The sequence below is a fragment of the Microcaecilia unicolor genome, chromosome 6 (genome assembly GCF_901765095.1).
Source record: "Microcaecilia unicolor chromosome 6, aMicUni1.1, whole genome shotgun sequence".
NCBI classification, from domain to species: domain Eukaryota; kingdom Metazoa; phylum Chordata; class Amphibia; order Gymnophiona; family Siphonopidae; genus Microcaecilia; species Microcaecilia unicolor.
The window spans coordinates 5,869,025-5,894,574 of NC_044036.1; the positions used below are offsets into that span (position 1 = coordinate 5,869,025).

The 25,550-nt window shown below is 48.9% G+C and overlaps 1 protein-coding gene across 1 annotated transcript in view; it reads right to left on the bottom strand.

The window, feature by feature from the left end:
- LOC115471749 (ATP-dependent DNA helicase PIF1-like) overlaps positions 1 to 25,550 on the bottom strand; it is a 233,774-nt gene that overhangs the window by 91,130 nt on the left and 117,094 nt on the right. Inside the window, exon 9 of the mRNA XM_030205562.1 lies at positions 8,599 to 8,705. Coding sequence (XP_030061422.1) covers positions 8,599 to 8,705 — 107 coding nt within the window. The remainder of the gene's footprint in view (positions 1 to 8,598; positions 8,706 to 25,550) is intronic.

Consider the following 25,550-nt stretch of genomic DNA (forward strand, 5'->3'; position numbering starts at 1 on the left):
CATGGGACTTTGGCAATTGCGCTTGAGGCCATAAGATCCACTACAGGCATCCCCCATTTGGCACAGATCTGCAGGAATACTTTGTCTGCAAGTTCCCACTCCGCTGGGTCGATTTGATTCCTGCTTAATCGGCTTGCATGTTGCTCTGACCTGCAATGTGAGCTGCTGACAGAAACTGCAGATGTAGCTCGGCCCAGTGGCATATCTGAGCGGCCTCTGCGGTCAGCGCTTGACACTGAGTACCGCCCTGTCGATTTATGTAGTCCACTGCTGTTGTGTTGTCCGACAGAACTCTGAAAGCTAATCCTTCCAGGGTCAATTGAAAGGCCAGAAGCGCCTGGAATATCGCTTTCAACTCCAAGCGACTGATGGACCACTCCGACTCCTCGGGTGTCCAGAGACCCTGGGGGCATGTCTTCCCCGGCAATGTGCACCCCAGCCCTTCAGGCTGGCATCTATTACCACCAGGCACCAATCGGGGAGCGCTAGTGGCATTCCTCGCCGCAGCTTGCTGTCTGAGAGCCACCACTCCATACTGAGCCGGGCCAAAGGGAGCCACGTTGAGTCTGCATTGATAATCCTGAGATATTGGAGACCATCGTTGGAGCAGGGAACACTGTAGAGATCTCAGGTGCGCTCTCACCCATGGCACCACTTTCAAAGTGGCCATCATCGACCCCAACAGCTGGACTATGTCCCAAGTTCGCGGGCGAGGCATCCTCAGGAGCAGACGGACCTGGTTCTGAAGCTTGCACCGCCTTTGCTCGGGTAGGAACACATACCCCGAGGCTGTGTCGAACCGGACCCCCAAATATTCTAGAGATTGAGAGGGGGTCAGGTGACTTTTGGCCAAATTGACGACCCAGCCCAGAGAGTGAAGTACTGAGACCACTCTGGCTGTTATCTGATGACTCTCCACTGCCGAGTCCACTCTGATGAGCCAGTCGTCTAGGTACGGGTGAACCTGGATACCCTCTCGCCTGAGAAAAGCAGCTACTACCACCATTACCTTTGAAAAGGTTCGGGGAGCTGTGGCGAGGCCAAAAGGCAAGGCCCGAAACTGGAAATGCTTTCCCATCACCGCAAACCACAGAAACCTCTGGTGCGGAGGCCAAATAGGAATGTGCAAGTAAGCTTCTTTCAGGTCCAGAGACGTGAGAAACTCTCCTGGCTGTACCGCCGCAATGACGGAGCGCAGGGTTTCCATGTGAAAATGCCGCACTCTCAGTGACTTGATGACTTCTTTTAAGTCTAGGATAGGCCGAAAGGACCCTCCTTTTCGCAGCACCACAAAGTAAATGGAGTAACGGCCAGAGCCGTATTCGGCGGGAGGCACCGGGGGCACCACCCCTATGTGAATCAAGCCTGGCAAGGTCTCCTCTACCGCCGCCCTTTTGGCGGTAGAACCGCATCGGGACTCCACAAACACGTCTCTCACCGAGGCATTGAATTCTATTCTGTAGCCATCTCTGATCATGTCCAAAACCAATTGATCTGAGGAAATCTTGGCCCACTCCTCGTGAAAGAGGGAAAGTCGTCCTCCTATAACCGGGAGCGAGGAGAGGGCCGGCGCACCATCATTGAGAGGGTCGCCCTTGAACTCCAGGCCTTGAGCCAGCTGCTGCGGAACGCTTATCCGAGCAAAAGGAGTTCATCTGCAGAAAACGGGCACGTGAAGTAAACCCAGCAGAACGCCCCGGGCGGTACCTTCGAACTTCACGGAATCGAGGTTTGTAAGAGGAGGGAACCACCTGACTCTTGGAGGAAGGCCGCGGCCTATCCTCGGGTAAGCGCTGGGGTTTAGTATCCCCCAGGCCTTTAACAATGTTCTGCAGCTCCTCACCAAATAGGAGAAGGCCTTGAAAGGGCAACTTCACCAACCTTTGCTTAGAGGCCATGTCAGCCGCCCAATGCCGTAGCCACAACAGGCGGCGAGCCGCCACCGCCACAGCCATCTGCTTAGCCGAAGCTCTGACCAGATCATAAAGGGCGTCAGCCAAGAAAGACAAGGCCGACTCCATCCGCGGTGCCACCTCCGCAAGGGGCTCCGCTCCATCTCCGGGCTGTTCCACTGCCTGTTGTAACCAAGCCAGGCAGGCTTGGACAGCGTAACAGCTGCATGCAGACGCCCGTAAGGATAGGCCTGAAATCTCAAAGGACCCTTTTATAGCTGATTCAAGACGTCAGTCCTGCATGTCCTTCAGGGCAACTCCTCCTTCAACTGGGAGGGTCTTTATCACAGCCGTGACTAGGGCATCCACTTTAGGCACAGCTAGGCGCGCCAAATGCTCCTCACTTAGAGGGTATAATTGCCCCATAGCCCTGGCAACTTTCAAAGGCCCCTCGGGGTCAGCCCACTGAGCCGAAATAAGCTCTTGGATGGAGTCATGCAAAGGAAAGGCTCAAGCAGGCTTCTTAGTACTTGTCATCCTCGGATTAGCAGAGGAGACCAGCGCTCACAGGATCTTCAATAGAGAGGGCCTGCAATGCATTAGAAATAAGCGCTGGCAACTCATCGCTGTGGAAAATCCTCACCGCGGAAGGATCCAATGGCAATCCTGCACCTTCCTCCGGCTCTCCAGACGAGGGCCTGCCAGACCCCTCAGACTCCTCACATCCCGACCACGGGGGGGGGGGGGGGGGGGGGGGGGTGCACCACTCTCTGAAGGGGAATGCACCCTTCTGCGCTTGTCCTGCGGCCATCTGTCAGGGGAAAACGCACCTGACGGCAATTCAAGGCCGGGCTCCACTGGAGGGGACACAGGCAGCAGGGCCGATTGAGACCCCTGTGGGAGAGCTCTTTCTAACATAAATGCTTTATGCAGCAGCAATACAAACTCAGGGGAGAATGGCTCACCCTGGTCTCCTGGTTCCAGTCCGGGGGGGGTAAGAGCTCTCATATTTGCCTCCATACGAGGCTCCCCTCCAGGCTCAAACCCCTCCGCCTCAGCGGGGGTCGGGCCATGCTGTTCCCAAAATGGCGCCCGCTGCCAGATCCACATAGCGGGAAGAAACCCCGCTCACCATGCTCGGGCCGGCTCTGACGTCAGAAGAGCACGATTTACAGAGCCCTGCTGCTGATCTGCGCTTGCCACAATGGGAACAGCGCTTAACAACCTCCGCAGCCATTGCCGAAAACGGCGGGAAATTCAAAATGGCGGATTTGTGCCAAAATCATCCCGAACGCGGGCCCTCCCTGGAGGAGCTACAAAATGCTCTTACCTCCCCGGACCGAGTCCACCGAGCTCCGATCCGCTGCACAATCAGAAGAAAACCTCTTTTCTGAGGTCGCAGCGCTACAGCGCGATGCAACTTTTTTTTTTTTTTTTTTTAACGCTGTGAGGAAAGTTAGAGGCAACAGCGCAAGAGGCAAATTTTTCCCACTCCGGAGGATCAGTAGCGTGGGAAAAGCAGTGAAAGGGCGAACCTAAGTGCCTGCATCCACAGCGTGGGCAAAGACAGGGACAGGGCTAACCTATGTGTCTACATCCACATCAGGGGCCGGATAAGGCAGGGAAAGGGCGTACCTATGTGCCTTTAAAGTGGGCACCATCAGCCACAACACCCCTGCTACAACTGGCAACAGCACAGGAGCCACCCCAGGCAGATTCTTTGAAGGAGCTGAATAAGCTGCGTCCAACCCTGCTGGGGAGATAGAGAATACTGAAGAGGCAGATGGAGCTAGCTGGCCATGAGGCACTATGGTTTTCAGTGCTCTCTATTTCCCCCTGCTGGTTGATGGACACAACCCACTCGTAATGCATTCATCTGCTTGATGACAAGGAAAATGTATCTTTGTTCCGACTGAGTACACTGCACAGGCTGCACACATCTACCCTCTGCTGAGACTGAGAAAATACTGGTTAGTAGAAGGTCTGCACAAGCTACTTGTATAAGAAGTTTTAGTGTTCTCAGTCTCCCTCTGCTGGTAGGAGTGCATAACCCAAGCGTCTTGAACGGTCTGGAGGATTACTGAGGAAATATATCTTTGTTCCTTGATCTCCATTTCAAGTCCGAAGGGCTTTGAAACAAGTCTTTCCTGCTCAGGACCGCCAAGAGACAAAAGCATGCCCAGGGCAAACACTCTTAGAAGGCTGCATCAAATAAAGGGGCATAACCAGCAGCCCCTTGGGGGGGGGGGGGGGGGGGGAATGGGGCCACCTATTCCTTTTTGCTCTCTTCCCACCTCCATTCCCTAGCACCCCCCCCCCCCTCCAATTAAAACTGTTGCCTTTGCTGGCGGGGATGCCCAAGCCACGCCAGCAAAATAGCTCCATGGCCCGAACCTCCCCTAATGTAAGGAAGTTGGCAGCATGCTTTCTAACCACTGACGCAGGCACTCTTCGCACATGCTCAGTTCACGTGCGCAAACTGAGCATGCATGGAGTTCCGTTATTGGCCGCTAAAAGGCATGCTGCCAACTTCCTTACACCAGGGGAGGTCTAGGCTTCTGAGCTATTTGGCTGGCGGGGCTTGGGTAGTCCCATCAGCCATTCAAGGTACTGCAATTGGGTAGGCCTGAGTCTAAAGTGGAGGGGCCCAGGCCCCCCATGAAACTGGGTCAGCCAGGCCCCCCTTCGAGACTGGACCCATGGGATCTCCTCCCCCCCCCCCCCCCAGCAGGCCTGTTCCTGCTGTCATTGGAGACCTTGGGAGCCCCATGTGGTACATAAGTACATAAGTACATAAGTAGTGCCATACTGGGAAAGACCAAAGGTCCATCTAGCCCAGCATCCTGTCACCGACAGTGGCCAATCCAGGTCAAGGGCACCTGGTACGCTCCCCAAACGTAAAAACATTCCAGACAAGTTATACCTAAAAATGCGGAATTTTCCAAGTCCATTTAATAGCGGTCTATGGACTTGTCCTTTAGGAATCTATCTAACCCCTTTTTAAACTCCGTCAAGCTAACCGCCCGTACCACGTTCTCCGGCAACGAATTCCAGAGTCTAATTACACGTTGGGTGAAGAAAACTTTTCTCCGATTCGTTTTAAATTTACCACACTGTAGCTTCAACTCATGCCCTCTAGTCCTAGTATTTTTGGATAGCGTGAACAGTCGCTTCACATCCACCCGATCCATTCCACTCATTATTTTATACACTTCTATCATATCTCCCCTCAGCCGTCTCTTCTCCAAGCTGAAAAGCCCTAGCCTTCTCAGCCTCTCTTCATAGGAAAGTCGTCCCATCCCCACTATCATTTTCGTCGCCCTTCGCTGTACCTTTTCCAATTCTACTATATCTTTTTTGAGATACGGAGACCAGTACTGAACACAATACTCCAGGTGCGGTCGCACCATGGAGCGATACAACGGCATTATAACATCCGCACACCTGGACTCCATACCCTTCCTAATAACACCCAACATTCTATTCGCTTTCCTAGCCGCAGCAGCACACTGAGCAGAAGGTTTCAGCGTATCATCGATGACGACACCCAGATCCCTTTCTTGATCCGTAACTCCTAACGCGGAACCTTGCAAGACGTAGCTATAATTCGGGTTCCTCTTACCCACATGCATCACTTTGCACTTGTCAACATTGAACTTCATCTGCCACTTGCACGCCCATTCTCCCAGTCTCGCAAGGTCCTCCTGTAATCGTTCACATTCCTCCTGCGACTTGACGACCCTGAATAATTTTGTGTCATCGGAGAATTTAATTACCTCACTAGTTATTCCCATCTCTAGGTCATTTATAAATACATTAAAAAGCAACGGACCCAGCACAGACCCCTGCGGGACCCCACTAACTATCCTCCTCCACTGAGAATACTGGCCACGCAATCCTACTCTCTGCTTCCTATCTTTCAACCAGTTCTTAATCCATAATAATACCCTACCTCCGATTCCATGACTCTGCAATTTCTTCAGGAGTCTTTCGTGCGGCACTTTGTCAAACGCCTTCTGAAAATCCAGATATACAATATCAACCGGCTCCCCATTGTCCACATGTTTGCTTACCCCCTCAAAAAAATGCATTAGATTGGTGAGGCAAGACTTCCCTTCACTAAATCCGTGCTGACTTTGTCTCATCAGTCCATGTTTTTGTATATGCTCTGCAATTTTATTCTTAACAATAGCCTCTACCATCTTGCCCGGCACCGACGTCAGACTCACCGGTCTATAATTTCCCGGATCTCCTCTGGAACCCTTCTTAAGAATCGGAGTAACATTGGCTACCCTCCAGTCTTCCGGTACTACACTCGATTTTAGGGACAGATTGCATATTTCTAACAGTAGCTCCGCAAGTTCATTTTTTAGTTCTATTAATACTCTGGGATGAATACCATCAGGTCCCGGTGATTTACTACTCTTCAGCTTGCTGAACTGACCCATTACATCCTCCAAGGTTACAGAGAATTTGTTTAGTTTCTCCGACTCCCCCGCTTCAAATATTCTTTCCGGCACCGGTGTCCCCCCCAAATCCTCCTCGGTGAAGACCGAAGCAAAGAATTCATTTAATTTCTCCGCTACGGCTTTGTCCTCCTTGATCACCCCTTTAACACCATTTTCGTCCAGCGGCCCAACCGACTCTTTGGCCGGTTTCCTGCTTTTAATGTATCTAAAAAAATTTTTACTACAGTGGGGGAAATAAGTATTTGATCCCTTGCTGATTTTGTAAGTTTGCCCACTGACAAAGACATGAGCAGCCCATAATTGAAGGGTAGGTTATTGGTAACAGTGAGAGATAGCACATCACAAATTAAATCCGGAAAATCACATTGTGGAAAGTATATGAATTTATTTGCATTCTGCAGAGGGAAATAAGTATTTAATCCCTCTGGCAAACAAGACCTAATACTTGGTGGCAAAACCCTTGTTGGCAAGCACAGCGGTCAGACGTCTTCTGTAGTTGATGATGAGGTTTGCACACATGTCAGGAGGAATTTTGGTCCACTCCTCTTTGCAGATCATCTCTAAATCATTAAGAGTTCTGGGCTGTCGCTTGGCAACTCGCAGCTTCAGCTCCCTCCATAAGTTTTCAATGGGATTAAGGTCTGGTGACTGGCTAGGCCACTCCATGACCCTAATGTGCTTCTTCCTGAGCCACTCCTTTGTTGCCTTGGCTGTATGTTTTGGGTCATTGTCGTGCTGGAAGACCCAGCCACGACCCATTTTTAAGGCCCTGGCGGAGGGAAGGAGGTTGTCACTCAGAATTGTACGGTACATGGCCCCATCCATTCTCCCATTGATGCGGTGAAGTAGTCCTGTGCCCTTAGCAGAGAAACACCCCCAAAACATAACATTTCCACCTCCATGCTTGACAGTGGGGACGGTGTTCTTTGGGTCATAGGCAGCATTTCTCTTCCTCCAAACACGGCGAGTTGAGTTCATGCCAAAGAGCTCAATTTTTGTCTCATCTGACCACAGCACCTTCTCCCAATCACTCTCGGCATCATCCAGGTGTTCACTGGCAAACTTCAGATGGGCCGTCACATGTGCCTTCCGGAGCAGGGGGACCTTGCGGGCACTGCAGGATTGCAATCCGTTATGTCGTAATGTGTTACCAATGGTTTTCGTGGTGACAGTGGTCCCAGCTGCCTTGAGATCATTGACAAGTTCCCCCCTTGTAGTTGTAGGCTGATTTCTAACCTTCCTCATGATCAAGGATACCCCACGAGGTGAGATTTTGCGTGGAGCCCCAGATCTTTGTCGATTGACAGTCATTTTGTACTTCTTCCATTTTCTTACTATGGCACCAACAGTTGTCTCCTTCTCGCCCAGCGTCTTACTGATGGTTTTGTAGCCCATTCCAGCCTTGTGCAGGTGTATGATCTTGTCCCTGACATCCTTAGACAGCTCCTTGCTCTTGGCCATTTTGTAGAGGTTAGAGTCTGACTGATTCACTGAGTCTGTGGACAGGTGTCTTTCATACAGGTGACCATTGCCGACAGCTGTCTGTCATGCAGGTAACGAGTTGATTTGGAGCATCTACCTGGTCTGTAGGGGCCAGATCTCTTACTGGTTGGTGGGGGATCAAATACTTATTTCCCTCTGCAGAATGCAAATAAATTCATATACTTTCCACAATGTGATTTTCCGGATTTAATTTGTGATGTGCTATCTCTCACTGTTACCAATAACCTACCCTTCAATTATGGGCTGCTCATGTCTTTGTCAGTGGGCAAACTTACAAAATCAGCAAGGGATCAAATACTTATTTCCCCCACTGTATGTATTTTTGCTTCCAACGCTAATTTCTTCTCAAAGTCCTTTTTTGCCCTCCTTATCTCCGCTTTGCATTTGGCTTGGCATTCCTTATGATCTATCCTGTTACTTTCAGTTGGTTCTCTTCTCCACTTTCTGAAGGACTGTTTTTTGGCTCTAATGATTTCCTTTATCTTACTGTTTAGCCACGCCGGCTGACGTTTAGTCTTTTTTCCCTTTTTTCTAATACGTGGAATATATTTGTCCTGAACCTCCAGGATGGTGTTTTTAAACAGCATCCACGCCTGATGCCATAACGGCTATGCAGCTATATATATCCTTTGCACAGTTCAAGTATGTGTGTGGGGGGTTCAGTTAAATATAGATGCCTACTCTGTACATGTTTCAATGGCATTGGTAACTTCAGTTCATTGTCCTACATTTACCTGGGCCCCTTTCTTGAGCTGGATGAATTGAGCAACTGGACTCTGTGCGTCAATGGTTTTCACTAGCATAGGGTCACTGTCCAAAGCTTCATATGAGCGCACTTCTCCTGGTGGTCAAAAAAGCAAAAGATATAAACATTATAAGGGGTAATTTTATACAGCCTTTTCCACATGCAAAACTGAGTTTACACAGGAAAAAGTATTGTATAAAACTGCACACATACATGCATAAAAAACAGGCAAAATCTTTTCCATGATCTGCATGTAAGTATTCCCAGGGGTATAGTTTGGGTGGAGCAGAGATAGAATTGCTAATGTAACACCCTCTTACTGGGCACTCCTGGATTCAGGGCCCAACCTGGCTGGAGCCTCTCAAAGGCAGGTCTCCATCAGTCCCTTACTCGCTTGGTGCCTCCACCTGGGGAAAAAAAAGTGTAAGTGGGTGGGATTACCCTCTTCTCCCTCCAGGAAAGTCCAAAACAAGGAAAACTGCTGTGAACAGGGCTGGCTAATAAATTAAGGTAAAATTATGTATCATACCTGATAATTTTCTTTCCATTAATCATAGCAGATCAATCCATAGACTGGTGGGTTGTGTCCATCTACCAGCAGGTGGAGATACAGAGCAATCTTTTACCTCCCTATATGTGGTCATGTGCTGCCGGAAACTCCTCAGTATGTCGATATCAAAGCTCCATCCGCAGGACTCAGCACTTAGAGAATTACACACACAAAGGGACACTCTGCCCAGTTCACCACCACCGAAGCGGGGGAGGGGAATCCGTCCAGCTCATCCCCGCGGAGCGGGGGAGGGACACCACACCCGCCGATGCGGGGGGATCTGGCTTATCCTGCTACCGCAACCGCGGGAGGAGCTGGCTTACCCCAAACACCGCCGAAGCGGGAGGGATACAAAGCTACCCTACTGCTGCCCGAAGCGGGAGGGAGCGCCGGCATAATTTAGTTATCAATCCAGCCACCGTTGAAACAGGGGGAGAGGAATGCAGCAGCTCACTGTAACTCAGAATCGTCTCAACTCGAGGAAGCTCCAATTGGAAAAATTTGAACACGAAGTTCTCTTGAACGGGAATTGAAGAATAAACTGGAACCTGAAATATAACCAGAACAAAAAACAATACAGATATCTGGGAGGGACTATGGATTGATCTGCTATGATTAATGGAAAGAAAATTATCAGGTATGATACATAATTTTACCTTCCATTTCATCAAGCAGATCAATTCATAGACTGGTGGGATGTACCGAAGCAGTACTCACCCAGGGCGGGACATGGAAATCCCTGAACGCAACACTGAAGCTCCAAACCGGGCCTCGGCCCGAGCAGCCACATCCAAGCGGTAATGTCGCGAGAAGGTATGAGCCGACGCCCAAGTTGCCGCTCTACAAATCTCTTCCAAGGAGACGGATCTGGACTCCGCCATCGATGCCGCTAGTGCTCTAGTAGAGTGGGCCTTCAGCTGAATAGGCGGAGGCTTCCCTGAAGCCACATAAGCTGCCGCAATCGTCTCCTTGACCCAACGTGCCACAGTAGGTTTAGATGCCTGCAGACCCTTACGAGGGCCTGCGAACAGCACGAAGAGGTGATCTGACTTCCGGAAGTCATTGGTCATTTCCAAGTATCTGATGATGACTCGTCTCACATCCAGACATTTGAGAGCAGGGTACTCCTTTGGGTAATCCTCCCTGCAAAAGGAGAGTAGACAGAGCTGCTGACTCACATGGAAGGGAGAAACAACCTTGGGTAGAAATGAAGGCACTGGGCGAATCGACACTCCTGCCTCCGGAAACCGCAGGAACGGTTCTCGGCACGAGAGTGCCTGGATCTCAGAGACTCTCCTGGCTGACGTGATGGCTACCAAAAAGACCGCTTTCAACGTCAGGTCCTTCAGCGATGCCCTCGACAAGGGCTCAAAGGGCGGCTTCTGCAAGGCCCGAAGCACCAGATTGAGATTCCACGTAGGTACTATCGAGTGCAGAGGAGGGCGCAGGTGATTAACTCCCTTGAGAAAGCGCACCACATCTGGCTGCGCCGCCAGGGAAGCACCCTTCAGGCGGCTCTTGAAGCAAGCTAGAGCCGCCACCTGGACTTTCAGGGAACTGAGCGACAGGCCCTTCTCCAGATCCTCTTGCAGGAACGCCAACACTGAAGATATTGGAGCAGTGGAGGGCGAAAGAGAGCCTGCCTTGCACTACGATGCAAAGGTACGCCAAATCCTGGCATAAGTAGTAGAAGTAGAGCGCTTCCTTGCTCTCAGCATAGTGGCGATGACCTTGTCTGAGAAGCCCTTCTTCCTCAGCTGCTTCCGCTCAAGAGCCAGGCCGTAAGACCAAAGGGGGAGGGATCCTCCATCACCACGGGACCCTGATGCAAGAGGCCCCGATCTGCTGGCAGCCTCAGAGGGCCGTCCACCGCGAGCCTGATTAAGTCCGCATACCAGGGACGTCTGGGCCAATCCGGACCCACCAGGATCACCCGGCCCGGATGCTTTGTCACCCGGCCTAGAACTCTGCCCATCATGGGCCAGGGCGGGAACACATAGAGAAGCTCCTGTGTTGGCCACTGTTGGAGTAGAGCATCGACTCCCAGAGACCGAGGGTCCCCGTCCTCTGCTGAAGAACTGCGGCACTTGGCAATTGGCCGAGGATGCCATCAGATCCAGGCTTGGTGGGCCCCAGCGCCTCGTGATGTCCAAGAACGCCTGAGCCGACAGCTGCCACTCTCCGGGGTCCAGAGTATGGCGACTGAGAAAGTCCGCCTTGATATTCATGACTCCCGCAATGTGAGCCGCCGACAGCTGTTCCAGATTCGCTTCCGCCCACTGGCATAGCTCCATAGCCTCCTCGGCTAGAGGAGCGCTCCTGGAACCTCCCTGGCGATTGACATAGGCCACTGCCGTGGCATTGTCGAACAGGACCAGTACTGGCCTCAGCACCAGGACCGGGAGAAACTCCCAAAACGCCAACCGAATGGCTCGGAGTTCCAGGAGGTTGATAGACTTTCGCCTCTACAGGCGACCAGAGGCCCTGAGCTGTCCCCCCCAGGCAGTGGGCTCCCCAACCTGTCAAGCAGGCGTCCGTCGTGACGACCACCCACTCTGGGATTGTGAGGGGCATTCCTGCGGACAGCTTGTCTGGCCTCAGCCACCAACCCAGCGCCTTGCGACCGTTGGATCCAAAAGAAGGCGTACAGCGTAATCCTCCGATACTGGAGTCCACCGCCACAGCAGGGAGTGCTGTAGGAGTCTCATATGGGCCCTGGCCCAGGGCACCACTTCCATTGTGGCCGTCATGGAGCCCAAGAGCTGCACATAGTCCCAAGCTCGTGAAGCTGTTAGGGACTGGTCCACCTGGGCCCGAAGCTTGCCGCTCCGGCTGTCCAGCAGGAACACTCTGCCTACTAGGGTGTCGAATCGAACTCCCAAGTACTCCAGGGACTGAGTCGGGCATAGCTGACTTTTCTCCCAGTTGATGACCCATCCCAGGGAGCTCAGAAGGGCAATCACCCTGTCCGTGGCCCTCCCACACTCTGCATAAGAGGGGGCTCGGATCAACCAGTCGTCCAGATAGGGATGGACTTGAACTCCTTCCTTGCGGAGGAAAGCCGCGATGACCACCATCACTTTGGAGAAGGTCCGCGGAGCAGTGGCCAACCCAAAAGGGAGGGCTCTGAACTGGAAGTGTCGGCCCAGGACTGCGAAGCGCAGGAAGCGCTGGTGAGGAGGCCAGATGTGAATATGTAAGTAAGCTTCCTTGATGTCCAAGGATGCCAGGAATTCTCCCTTCTTCACCGCAGCTATTACGGAGCGGAGAGTCTCCATCCGGAAGTGCCGAACCTTCAAGGCCCAATTGACTCCCTTGAGGTCGAGAATAGGCCGAGCAGAACCTTCTTTCTTTGGCACCACAAAGTAAATGGAGTAACGCCCCTTGCCCAGTTGATCTACTGGCACCGGGACCACCGTACCCAGGTGGATCAGGTTGTTCAAGTCTGCTGCACGGCAGCTGCTTTGATCTGGGACTTGCAGGAAGAGTTTACAAACCAGACTCTCAAGGGCCAGCAGAACTCCAGCTTGTAGCCATCCCTGCTGACTTCCAGAACCCAAGCGTCTGAAGTTACCCTGGTCCACTTGCCCAGGAATGAGGACAACCTTCCTCCTATCTGCACTGGGCCATGGCTTTTGTGTGGGGAAATCTTGCCTGACCAATTTACTTCAATTCTTTGAAGGAGTGAACAAACATCTGGACAAAGGGGAGTCGGTTGATATTGTGTATCTGGATTTTCAAAAGGCGTTTGAAAAGGTACCTCATGAAAGGCTACAGAGGAAATTGGAGGGTCATGGGATAGGAGGAAATGTCCTATTGTGGATTAAAAACTGGTTGAAGGATAGGAAACAGAGAGTGGGGTTAAATGGGCAGTATTCACAATGGAGAAGGGTAGTTAGTGGGGTTCCTCAGGGGTCCGTGCTAGGACCGCTGCTTTTTAATATATTTATAAATGATTTAGAGATGGGAGTAATAGCGAGGTAATTAAATTTGCTGATGACACAAAGTTATTCAAAGTCGTTAAATCGCGACAGGATTGTGAAAAATTACAAGAGGACCTTACGAGACTGGCAGACTGGGCGGCTAAATGGCAGATGATGTTTAATGTGAGCAAGTGCAAGGTGATGCATGTGGGAAAAAAGAACCCGAATTATAGCTACGTCATGCAAGGTTCCACGTTAGGAGTTACGGACCAAGAAATGGATCTGGGTGTCGTCGTCGATAACACACTGAAACCTTTTGCTCAGTGTGCTGCTGCGGCTAAAAAAGCGAATAGAATGTTAGGTATTATTAGGAAAGGTATGGAAAACAGGTGTGAGGATGTTATAATGCCGTTGTATCGCTCCATGGTGCGACCGCACCTTGAGTATTGTGTTCAATTCTGGTCGCCGCATCTCAAGAAAGATATAGTAGAATTGGAAAAGGTGCAGCGAAGGGCGACTAAAATGATAGCGGGGATGGGACGACTTCCCTATGAAGAAAGACTAAGGAGGCTAGGGCTATACAGCTTGGAGAAGAGACGGCTGAGGGGAGACATGATAGAGGTATATAAAATAATGAGTGGAGTGGAACAGGTGGATGTGAAGCGTCTGTTCACGCTTTCCAAAAATACTAGGACTAGGGGGCATGCGATGAAACTACAGTGTAGTAAATTTAAAACGAATCAGAGAAAATGTTTCTTCACCCAACGTGTAATTAAACTCTGGAATTCGTTGCCAGAGAAAGTGGTGAAGGCGGTTAGCTTAGCAGAGTTTAAAAAGGGGTTGGACGGTTTCCTAAAGGACAAGTCCATAAACCGCTACTAAACGGACTTGGAAAAATCCAAAATTCCAGGAATAACATGCATAGAATGTTTGTACGTTTGGGAAGCTTGCCAGGTGCCCTTGGCCTGGATTGGCCGCTGTCGTGGACAGGATGCTGGGCTCGATGGACCCTTGGTCTTTTCCCAGTATGGCATTACTTATGTACTTATATTGGGTATGCGACCCTGGGGGGGTGGGGGGCGGAGGACGAACCTCCGGGTCGGCGGTCCCTGCGAAAGGAACGCTGCTTGGGGGAGAAGTTCCATTTGAAGGAAGAGGAGGCAGAGGAGGCCGACTTGCCCGGGCGATACCGACGGGCTTCCTGGAACCGGCCCTTGGAGGAAACAGGGCGAGCAGCACTGGCCCGAGCCCTGACCTCCGGCAACTTCTTGCCTTTGGACGTGCCGAGCTCCGTCACGATCTTGTCCAGCTCGTCCCCAAAGAGCAGCTTGCCTTTAAAAGGCAACTTGGCCAGGCGAGATTTAGAGGCATGGTCAGCTGATCAATGCTTAAGCCAGAGCTACCGCCGCGCCGAAACCGTCTGGCCCATACCTTTGGCCGAGGCTCTCAAAACATCATACAGCAAGTCTGCCAAGTAGGCCAAGCCCGACTCCAGGGTCGGCCATTCCGCCCTCTAGGACGGGTCCGAGGGAGAAGACCACTGCAAGACAGTCAGGCACGCCCTAGCCACATAGGAGCTGCAAACCGAGGCTTGCAGATTCAGGGCGGCCGCCTCAAAGGACGACTTTAAGGCTGCCTCCATTCTCCTGTCCTGGGCGTCCTTCAGGGCAGTGCCACCTTCCACCGGCAGCGCCGTTTTCTTAGTCACGGCAGTGATTAAAGAATCTACCGTGGGCCAGATAAAGGCTTCCCGTTCCAACTCAGGAAGGGGGTACAGACGGGACATAGCCCTGGCTACTTTCAGGCTCGCTTCGGGGGCATCCCATTGCGCAGAAATTAAGGTCTGCATGGCCTCATGAACGTGGAAGGTTCTAGGCGGGCGCTTCGCTCCCAGCATAATGGCAGAGCCAGTAGCGGCTGTGAGCGGGCCTTCTTCCGGGGAGGCAATCTTCAAAATGCTCATGGCCTGCACTAGCAGGTTAGGCAAATCCTCCGAGCGAAAAAGGCGCACTGCAGAGGGGTCGTCCGCTCCGTCTGTGCGAGGGTCAGTCTCTTCCATAGAGTCCGCAAAGGATCTCTGGGAGAACTCAGACACACTGCCGTCATCCACATCAGAGGAGACCGAGTCCCCTAGGGGCTGAAAATCCACCCGAGGGCGTTTGAAGACAGAGGCCTCATCACCCTTATCAGACAGGGGAGCAGGGGCAGCGTTCTGCATAAGAAAGGCCTGATGCAGCAGCAAAATGAACTCAGGGAAGAAACCCCCTAGCCTGTGCATTTCTGCAGCTTGTGCCGCGGCCCCAGAGGCGCCCTCAACCTGCGATCCCAAGATCGGGGGAGAGGCGCGTTGCGCGTCCAAAATGGCGTCCGGCGTGAAACTCCGAGAAGGAGCCGCGCAGGAAGAGTGGCGCTTTAATTTTGCCGACTTCTTACCGTCGCCCGAATCAATGGCGACCAAGTTATTAACGTCTCCCACCTCGAGGGCGGCCCATGAAGAAGCCGTCCGAGCCGCATGGCCGGTCACAGCCGGGAGGGCGGCCAGCAGGGGATGGGCGCCTAAGGCGGGAAAAACCACCGCGCCGGAGGAGAAACCGGGAAACTCTCCCGATTCCGAAAGGGCACCCAAAAAGGGCAACTCTGCCTTCGGGCCCCCCGCTTCCCCGCTAGGCGCGCGAGCGCGTTCCGGTGAGTGTCTTTTCGCGCCCTTGCCATCCGAGGCCATAGCCATGTGGAGACCGTTCGGGGAACCCCCTGCCCACTAGTAAAAGGTAAAATTACCTGATTCTCGCTCCGAGCTGCAACGATTTGGAGTCCCAGTGAGTAGTTGCAAAAAGGACGTCTGTCTCTCTGTTTTTTGTTTGTTTTTTTTAAACGGAGCCAGCGAGAGGGGGGAGAAAAGGAGGGACCTGGCACCACCAGGTTTGCACTTGCTCACGAAGAGCCCTCAACCCCAGGTACTCAACAAAACCTAAGCAATTAGGCTTGGAGACCTAGCCAGAGCTGCTGCTGCTGTGCGACCACACACCTGCTGAGATAGAGAAAATACTGGGGACAAGGTTGCCAGCTGGGAAAAATTTTCCCAGCCCACAACCAGCCGTAAACCCGCCCAAAAACCGCCCGCAGCCAACCCCCGTCTCCCGCGTCATTAACCCCGCCTCTCGTGTCACTAACCCCGCCTCCCGCATCATCCCTGACGTCAACCCCGCCCCTGAAAGGCTTCTATTGGACCAAATTGGACCAATAGAAGCCCCGGCAGCGGGAAAACCGGCCAATCGGCGGCCGCGAAAACCCACCCAATCCCGCACCGCGGCCACTCGAAAACCCGCCCAAATCCCCGCAACCCACGCGATTAGAAAATTCCCCGCAGCCGTTTCCGAAAAGCCGCCCAATTGGGCGGCTTAACCGCAACCCTGGCAAGTTTGACTGGGGAGTTTCCGGCAGCACATGACCACATATAGGGAGGCAAAAGATTGCTCTCTATCTCTACCTCCTGGTAGATGGACACAACCCACCAGTCTCTGGATTGATCTGCTTGATGAAATGGAAACAGGTTTTAACTATTTACACCAATACAAAAAATCTCAAGTAGAGGAACACGGGGAGGAATACCGGATGAAACTGAAAGAAGCCAAGAGAGAGGTACGTCTGGCGAAAACGCAAGCGGAAGAACAAATGGCTAGAAATGTACGGAGGGGAGACAAAAACTTCTTCAGGTATATTAGTGAAAGGAGAAAGACTAAAAAGGGGATTGTGAGACTAAAAGATACAGCAAAACGCTATGTAGAAAATGATGAAGAAAAAGCCAATTTGCTAAACAGATACTTTTGTTCTGTTTTTACTGAAGAAAATCCTGGGGAAGGACCGAGAGGGACTGGCAAAAGTACACCTGAAAACGAAGTGGATAGAGCACCGTTCACGGAAGAGTGTATATGAACAACTTGAAAAGCTAAAGGTGGACAAAGCCATGGGGCCGGACGGGATCCACCCCAGAATACTGAGGGAACTCAGAGAGGTTCTGGCGGGTCCTCTTAAAGATTTGTTTAATAAATCCTTGGAGACGGGAGAGGTTCCGAGGGATTGGAGAATGGCGGAGGTGGTCCCTCTTCACAAAAGTGGGGATAGGGAAGAAGCTGGAAACTACAGGCCGGTAAGCCTCACTTCGATTATTGGAAAAGTAATGGAAGCCATGCTGAAGGAAAGGATAGTGAATTTCCTGGAAGCAAATAAGTTGCAAGATCCGAGACAACATGGTTTCACCAAAGGGAAGTCGTGCCAAATGAATCTCATTGAATTCTTTGACTGGGTGACGGGAGAATTAAATCAAGGACGTGCTATGGACGTCATCTACTTAGATTTCAGCAAGGCTTTTGACACGGTTCCCCACAGGAGGCTCTTGAATAAACTAGAAGGGCTGAAGATAGGACCCGAAGTGGTGAACTGGATTAGGAACTGGTTGACGGGCAGACGCCAGAGGGTGGTAGTAAATGGAGTTTGCTCGGAGGAGGGAAAGGTGAGTAGTGGAGTGCCTCAGGGATCGGTGCTGGGGCCCATTCTGTTCAATATATTTGTGAGTGACATTGCCGAAGGGTTACAAGGTAAAGTTTGCCTTTTTGCGGATGACACCAAGATTTGCAACAGAGTGGACACCCCGGAGGGAGTGGAAAACATGAAAAAAGATCTGAAGAAGCTGGAAAAATGGTCTAACGTTTGGCAATTAAAATTCAATGCGAAGAAATGCAAAGTGATGCACTTAGGGAGTAGAAATCCAAGGGAGGCGTATGTGTTAGGTGGGGAGAGCCTGATAGACACGGACGGGGAGAGGGATCTTGGGGTGATAGTATCTGAGGACCTAAAGGCGATGAAACAGTGCGACAAGGCGGTGGCCGTAGCGAGAAGGTTGCTAGGCTGCATAGAGAGAGGTGTGACCAGCAGAAAAAAGGAGGTTTTAATGCCCCTGTATAAGACGTTGGTGAGGCCCCACCTGGAGTATTGTGTTCAGTTTTGGAGGCCGTACCTTGCGAAGGATGTTAAAAAAATGGAAGCGGTACAAAGAAAAGCTACGAGGATGGTATGGGAGTTGCGTTCCAAGACGTATGAAGAGAGACTTGCTGACCTGAACATGTATACTCTGGAGGAAAGGAGGAACAGGGGTGATATGATACAGACGTTCAAATATTTGAAAGGTATTAATCCGCAAACGAATCTTTTCCGGAGATGGGAAGGCGGTAGAACGAGAGGACATGAAATGAGATTGAAGGGGGGCAGACTCAGGAAAGATGTCAGGAAGTATTTCTTCACAGAGAGGGTGGTGAACGCTTGGAATGCCCTCCCGCGGGAGGTGGTGGAGATGAAAACGGTAACGGAATTCAAGCATGCGTGGGACAGGCATAAAGGAATCCTGTGCAGAAGGAATGGATCCACAGAAGCTTAGCTGAAATTGGGTGGCGGGGGGAAGAGGGGTTGGTGGTTGAGAGGCTAGGATGGGGGAGGGCAGACTTATACGGGGTCTGTGCCGGAGCCGGTGATGGGAGGCGGGACTGGTGGTTGGGAGGCGGGAAATACTGCTGCACAGACTTATACGATCTGTGCCCTGAGAGAGACAGGTACAAATCAAGGTAAGGTATACACATATGAGTTTATCGTGGGCAGACTAGATGGACCGTGCAGGTCTTTTTCTGCCGTCATCTACTATGTTACTATGTTACTATGTATTTATATTTAACTGCTATATACAAACACCAATAGTCTTGACACTCTACCTCTTAAACTACTATAAACTACTACTACTACTACTATTTAGCATTTCTATAGCACTACAAGGCATACGCAGCGCTGCACAAACATAGAAGACAGTCCCTGCTCAAAGAGCTTACAAACCATAAAAACTCTAGTATTAACAGTCTTTTTGACTCAGGTGTTCAGAGACCGTGACATAAGAACATAAGAGTAACCATAGTGGGTCAGACCAATGGTCCATCTAGCCCAGTATCCTGTTTTCCAAACAGCGGCCAAGCCAGGTCACAAATACCTGGCAGAAACCCAAATCATAGCAACACTCCATACTACAAATCCCAGGGCAAGCAGTTGTTTCCCATGTCTCTCTCAATAGCTCCCATGCTTAGACCCTGTCAATCTTGCTTGCTAAGGTAGTAGCTGTAAGCTCATCCCTGCTGCTTATTCAAATCAGAATATGGGTGTGGCTGTGTGGCATAGGTCTCTCCTCTCCTTTCTTTACAACTTCACCCTCACCCTATCCCCTCAGACCTCACCCCTTCTGGTGAAGGCTTCTTGGGCTGGTGACTGCTAAGTTAGGTTATTGAAATAGGACATTTACAGAATCCCAGTAGAGAGGTTTCAACAATTCTGAAAGTAAGCCAGGTGCGCTTAATGAGAGAGCAGGAAAAAGGATGCATATTATTCCCTTCAATTTCTAAGTAGCTTGTAAATCAAAGGAAAAACACAATCTGAAAATCCAGTATTCAAATGCTAGAAGCCTAAACAATAAGATGGGAGAGTTAGACTATATAGCACTAAATGATGAGGAAGATGTTATAGGTATCTCAGAGACTTGGTGGAAAGAGGACAATCAATGGGACACTGTGCTAACAGGGTACAAACTGTATCAAAATGATAAGAGCTAAATTGGAGGGGGGTTGTGCTATATGTTAAAGAGGGAATTGAGTCAAGTAAAATAAACATTCCACATGAAACAGATAGTGTGGAATCTTTATGGATAGAAAGGGAAGAAGTATTCTTATAGGGCTGTACTACCGTCCGATGGGACAGAGAAGCAATGTTTACAGAGATTAGGAAAACTGGCAAATTGGGCATTGCTATAATAATGGGTGATTTCAATTACCCTGATATTGACTGGATAAATGTTACATCAGGGAGTGCCAGGGAGATAAAATTTCTTGAAGTAATAAATGACTGCAGATGACAAAACTATTTACGTTGTTAGAACACAAGCAGACTGTGAAAAATTGCAGGACGACCTTAGGAAATTGGCATCCAAATAGCAGATAGAATTTAATGTGGAGAAATGCAAAGTGAAGTACAAACAAAAAAGGAAAAAACTGCCACACGTGAGCAGCTATTCACACTGCATGATACGTCATGCCATCTTTATGTCATTTAGATAAGCATTTGGCTGAGTCAGATACCAGCTTGCAGTTTAGCTTTTTTGTCACTTTGACAGGTCCCCTAACAAAGGTTTATATGCCGAAACAGGGCCTGTGTTGGGACTTATGTCAAGTGCATGCAAGTATTGTATTTGATTTTAAGAATAAAAGACTTATTAAATATTGGACTTTGTCTAGGTGGCTTCCACAAATGCAAAGTGATGTACATTGGGAAGAATAGTTCAAATCATAGTTACCTGACGCTAGGGTCCACCTTGGGGGTCAGCACTCAAGAAAAAGATCTAGGTGTCATCGTGGACAATACACGGCAGCGGCTAAAAAAGCAAACAGGATGCTAGGAATCTTAAGGAAAGGGATGGTAAATAAGATCAAGAATACTATAATAGCTCTGTATCACTCCACGGTGCGACCTCACCTTGAGGGTACAAATTATCCTGTAGTGATAGGGTGGATCGAACTGGTGGAGGGGTAGATTTGTATGTTAAAGGAGGGCCTTGAATCAAATAGATTGAAAATTCTGCAAGAAACAAAACACATTTTGGAATCCCTATGGATTGAAATTCCATGTGTAATGGGAAAAAGGATAGTGATAAGAGTGTACTACCGTCCACCTGGCCAGGATGAACAGATGGATGTAGAAATGTTATCAGAAATTAGGGAGGATAAAAACTGGGCAACACAATAATAAAAAGGAGATAGAGCAGATTTAAACTAGAACCAGGGCCGACAGTCGTTCAAAACAGCATGGTTCGGAACAAAGTATATTGCAAAGATACCACCAAAACAGGCAAGATAGGGCACCCTGATAGCAAGGTTGCAAAAGAGACCATAATAGATCAGGTGTCCTTAAATAAAACATCAGACAAAAGATTGCAAACACTATCAACTGCTGAGCAAGATGTAAATAGAAACAAACATAGTCTGAAACGTCTATATGCGAATGCCAGAAGCCTAAGAAATAAGATGGGAGAGTTAGAATATATTGCACTACTTGAAAAATTAGATATAACAGGCATCTCTGAGATCTGGTGGAAGGAGGATAACCATACCAGGGTACAAATTATATTGCAGTCATAGGGTGGATCGAATTGGTGGAGGGGTAGCTTTGTATGTTAAGGAGGGCCTTGAATCAAATAGATTGAAAATTCTGCAGGAAGGGAAAGGGAAATGGGACTTGATATACCGCCTTTCTGTAGTATTTTGCAACTACATTCAAAGCGGTTTATATATAAACAGGTACTTATTTTGTACCTGGGGCAATGGAGGGTTAAGTGACTTGCCCACAGTCACAAGGAGCTGAAGGGAATCAAACCCAGTTTTCCAGGATCAAAGTCCGCTGCACTAACCACTAGGCTACTCCAACACATCTTAGAATCCCTATGGATTGAAATTCCAGGTGTAAAGGGGAAAAGGATAGTGATAGGAGTGTACTACCGTCCACCTGGCCAGGATGAACAGACGGATATAGAAATGTTATCAGAAATTAGGGAGACTAACAAACTGGGCAACACAATAATAATGGGTGGTTTCAATTACCCCAATATTGACTGGGTAAATAACATTAAGGCATGCTAGGGAGGTAAAATTCCTCCGCAAAATCAAGGACTGCTTTATGGAACAGCTGGTACATAGGGGTCCAACAAGAGAAGGAAAAATTCTAGACCTAGTCCTTTAGTGGAGCAAATGATCTGGTGCAGGAGGTAATGGTGCTGGGGTCTCTCCATAACAATGAGGATATCACGATCAGATTTGATTTAAGCTCTGGAGTACTTACACACAGGAAATCCAATATATTAGCATTTAACTTTCAAAAAGGAGACTATGATAAAATGAGAACAATGAAAAAAAAAGAAAGAAAAACTCAGAGGAGCAGCTGCATAGGTCAAAAATTTACATCAGACGTGGAAGCTGTTCAAAAATACCATCCTGGAAGTCCAGGCCAAATATATTCCGTCTACTAAAAAAAGGAGGAAGAAAGACCAAACAACAGCCAGCATGGTTAAAAAGTGAGGTGAAGGAATCTATTAGAGATAAAAGAAAATCCTTCAGAACATGGAAGGAGAATAAAACTGAAAATAATAGGAAACAGCATAAAGAATGGCAGATCAAATGCAAAGTGCTGATAAGGAAGGCAAAGAGACTTTGAAAAGAAAATTGCAGTAGAGGCAAAAAAGGCATAGCAAAAACCTTTTTAGGTATATTAAAAGCAAAAAGCCAGCAAAAGAATCGGTTGGACTGATAGATGACCGAGGGGTAAAAGGGGCACTCAGACAAGGCCATTGCAGAGAGATTAAATAAACTCTTTGCTTCGGGCTTCACCGAGGAAGATGCGGGAGTGATACTGGTGCCAGAAAAGGTATTCAAAGCTGACTAGTTAGAGAAACTGAAATCAAATCTCTACAAACCTGGAAGATGTAATGGGGCGATTTGACAAATTGAAGAGTAGCAAATCAAGAAAAAATGAAATTGCAGAACTATTGTTAGTAAATCCATGTTGGCTTTTTCTCATTAATGCATGCTTATGTATATGCTCTGTAATTTTGTTCTTTATAATAGTCTCTACTACTACTTAACATTTCTAGAGCACTACTAGGGTTACGCAGCGCTGTACAAATTAACAAATAAGGACAGTCCCATGTTACCCAGCACCGATGTCAGGCTCACTAGTCTATAATTTCCCGCATCACCGCTGGAACCCTTTTTAAAAATTGGACGGTGGCCAATGTAATGCCAATCTTCTGGTACCATGCTTCATTTTAAAGATAAATTACATATTAGTGAAGGGAAATCTTACCTCATCAATCTAATACATTTGTTTGAAGGGGTGAACAAACATGTGGATAAAGGTTAGCTGGTCGATACTGTGTACATAGGAGCCAATTTTTCAGAATGATTGGGGGTGCAGATTTTTTTTTTCTTTTTCCAGGTGGTGCATTCCCCCCCCCCCCCCCCCTCCCGGTATCTTAAAATCCTGTCTGCTGCAGTCTTCACCTGGGCAATAGCAGCGCCACTCACAGGCTGCCTGCAACCTGCACCAGGACTTCTTCCCTGAACAGTCCCACCCCTCAGTCCCCCTGTACTGTGCAAATATAAAGAGATGCAAATTTCAAAAACTGACATGTTTCAATCACTATACTATAGGTTAACAAATACAAATAAAACAAAAAATGATATCATTTTATTGGACTAAATACATTTTTCAATAAGCTTTCAGAGGCCAAAACCTCTTTCCCCAGGTCAGGACAGTATTCTGCTGGTATTCTGTTCTGACATGAGAAAGGAGGGTTTGGTCTCCAAACATCAGTCAACGATGTATTAAAATTAGTTCAATAAAGATATTACCTATTTCCATTTTCTGTATTTTTTTTTTAACACAGCTACTACACTACTTTATCCTAAACTAAAAATAAAATTCATTTTTTCCTACCTTTGTGGTCTGGCCATTTACTGTTTCTAATTGTGTTGGTCCCTGTCTCGTTTCTTCTTTCCTTGATCTTAACTCTCCCCCCTTTCCATCCAGCCTCTGCCCCCTCTCTTTCCCCTTTCCATCCAGCATCTACCCCCTCTCCCCCCTTTCCATCCAACAACTATTTTCTCCATCCATGTATATAGTTTTTCTCCTCTTTTTCCCTTTCCTTCATCTCCGTCAGTATGCATCTCCTTCCTCTTTCTTTCTTCCCTCCCCTCCATCCATATGTATCTCCTTCCTCTCTCTTCCCTCTCCTCCATCCATGTCCAGTATTTTTCCTCTATCCCTCCATCCATGTCCAATATTTTTCTCCTCTCTCCGCCCCTCCATCCATGTTCATCTCACTTCCTCTCTTCCCTCCCCCTCCATCCATATCCAGCATTTCTACTCTCTCCACTCCATCCATGCGCATCTCCTCCTCTGTCTTCCCTCCTCTCAATATATGTCCAGCATTTCTCCTCTCCCCTCCCCATGCATCTACTTCCTGTCTTTCCTCCACTCTGTAATGGAAGTGAATTTTAAAGATTGTTTTTCAACTCTGTCTTTGATCGAAAGTAACTTTTCTTGTAAATACAAAAATAAGTTAGAATGCAGAAGATAAGACACAGCTCTAACTAATTTGGTATGTGAAGGGGAGGATGGCACTTATTTCCCAGGCCCAGCTTGGCCACCTGGACTTGGGAAAGCACATGACCACGTTCCCACAGACCTAAACAAAGAAGCATTCTGTAACTTTCCTTAGCTCTGGACATGAGCTAAGAGCCTAATAAAAAGGGAGGGCTTGTCACAGCAGAGTTGGGGTTCATCTGTGAGCAGACGTGCCGTGCAGAGGGTTTGTTCCTGGTTGTAAGGAGACTTTGAGCCTTCGCTGTAACGGACCTCCTGGCTGATGAGATAAGGGCCTGAGCTTCCTGACCAGTGATGTTGTATGTATAGTGTATGTATTGCTTCCTTTCCTGGTCTAACAACTCTTTGCATTGCTTAGATGTAGAGAACAGTGATGTAATGATTGTTTATGATTGTTTCTAATCATTGTTTGTATATATGCTAAACACTGTATATATCTTAATCATTGTAGAATTTAGCTCCTCTAATAAAGGTTTTCATTTACTTATTATGAATCCAAAAGAATCCACGGTAATTATTGAGCAGTCTGTGTTAGTGAGACAGGCTGTAAATCCATAGCAGTTCACACTGCATGTCCAGCATTTCTCCTCTCTCCCCTCCATCCATGTGCATCTCCTTCTTCTGTCTTCCGTCCCCTCCATCCATGTCCAGAATTTCTCCCCTCCATCCATGTGCATCTCCTTCCTGTCTTCTCTCTCCTCCATCCATGTCCAGCAATTCTCCTCTCTCCCCTGCATTGCTCCTCTGTCCCCTCCCCTCCGCAACCTTGTCCAGCGATTCTCCTCTGCCCTCTCCTCCATGTCCAGCGATGCTCCTCTGCTGTCGCCTCCCATCCATGTCCAGTGACTTGCCCTAACCCCACCTGCCCCCCATTTTTAGCCTCCCCCCAAGTTCCAGTTCCAAACCCAGCCCGACCTGCCCGCCCTCTTCTACTACAACAGCCCTCCTCGCCTTCCTGCCGCCCAGCATTTAAAACTCATTTTACCTCAAGTCAAGGCTGCAGTGAAAGGAGCAGGCTTGCCTTCAGCCTTCCCTTCTCTCTCAGCGTCCCACCCTCATTTCTTTACTCAACGTGTAATTAAACTCTGGAATTTGTTGCCAGAGAATGTAGTAAAATAGATTAGCTTAGCAGGATTTAAAAAAGGTTTGGATGGCTTCCTAAAGGAAAAGTCCATAGACCATTATTATAATGGACTTGGGGAAAATCCACTGCTTATTTCTAGAATAAGC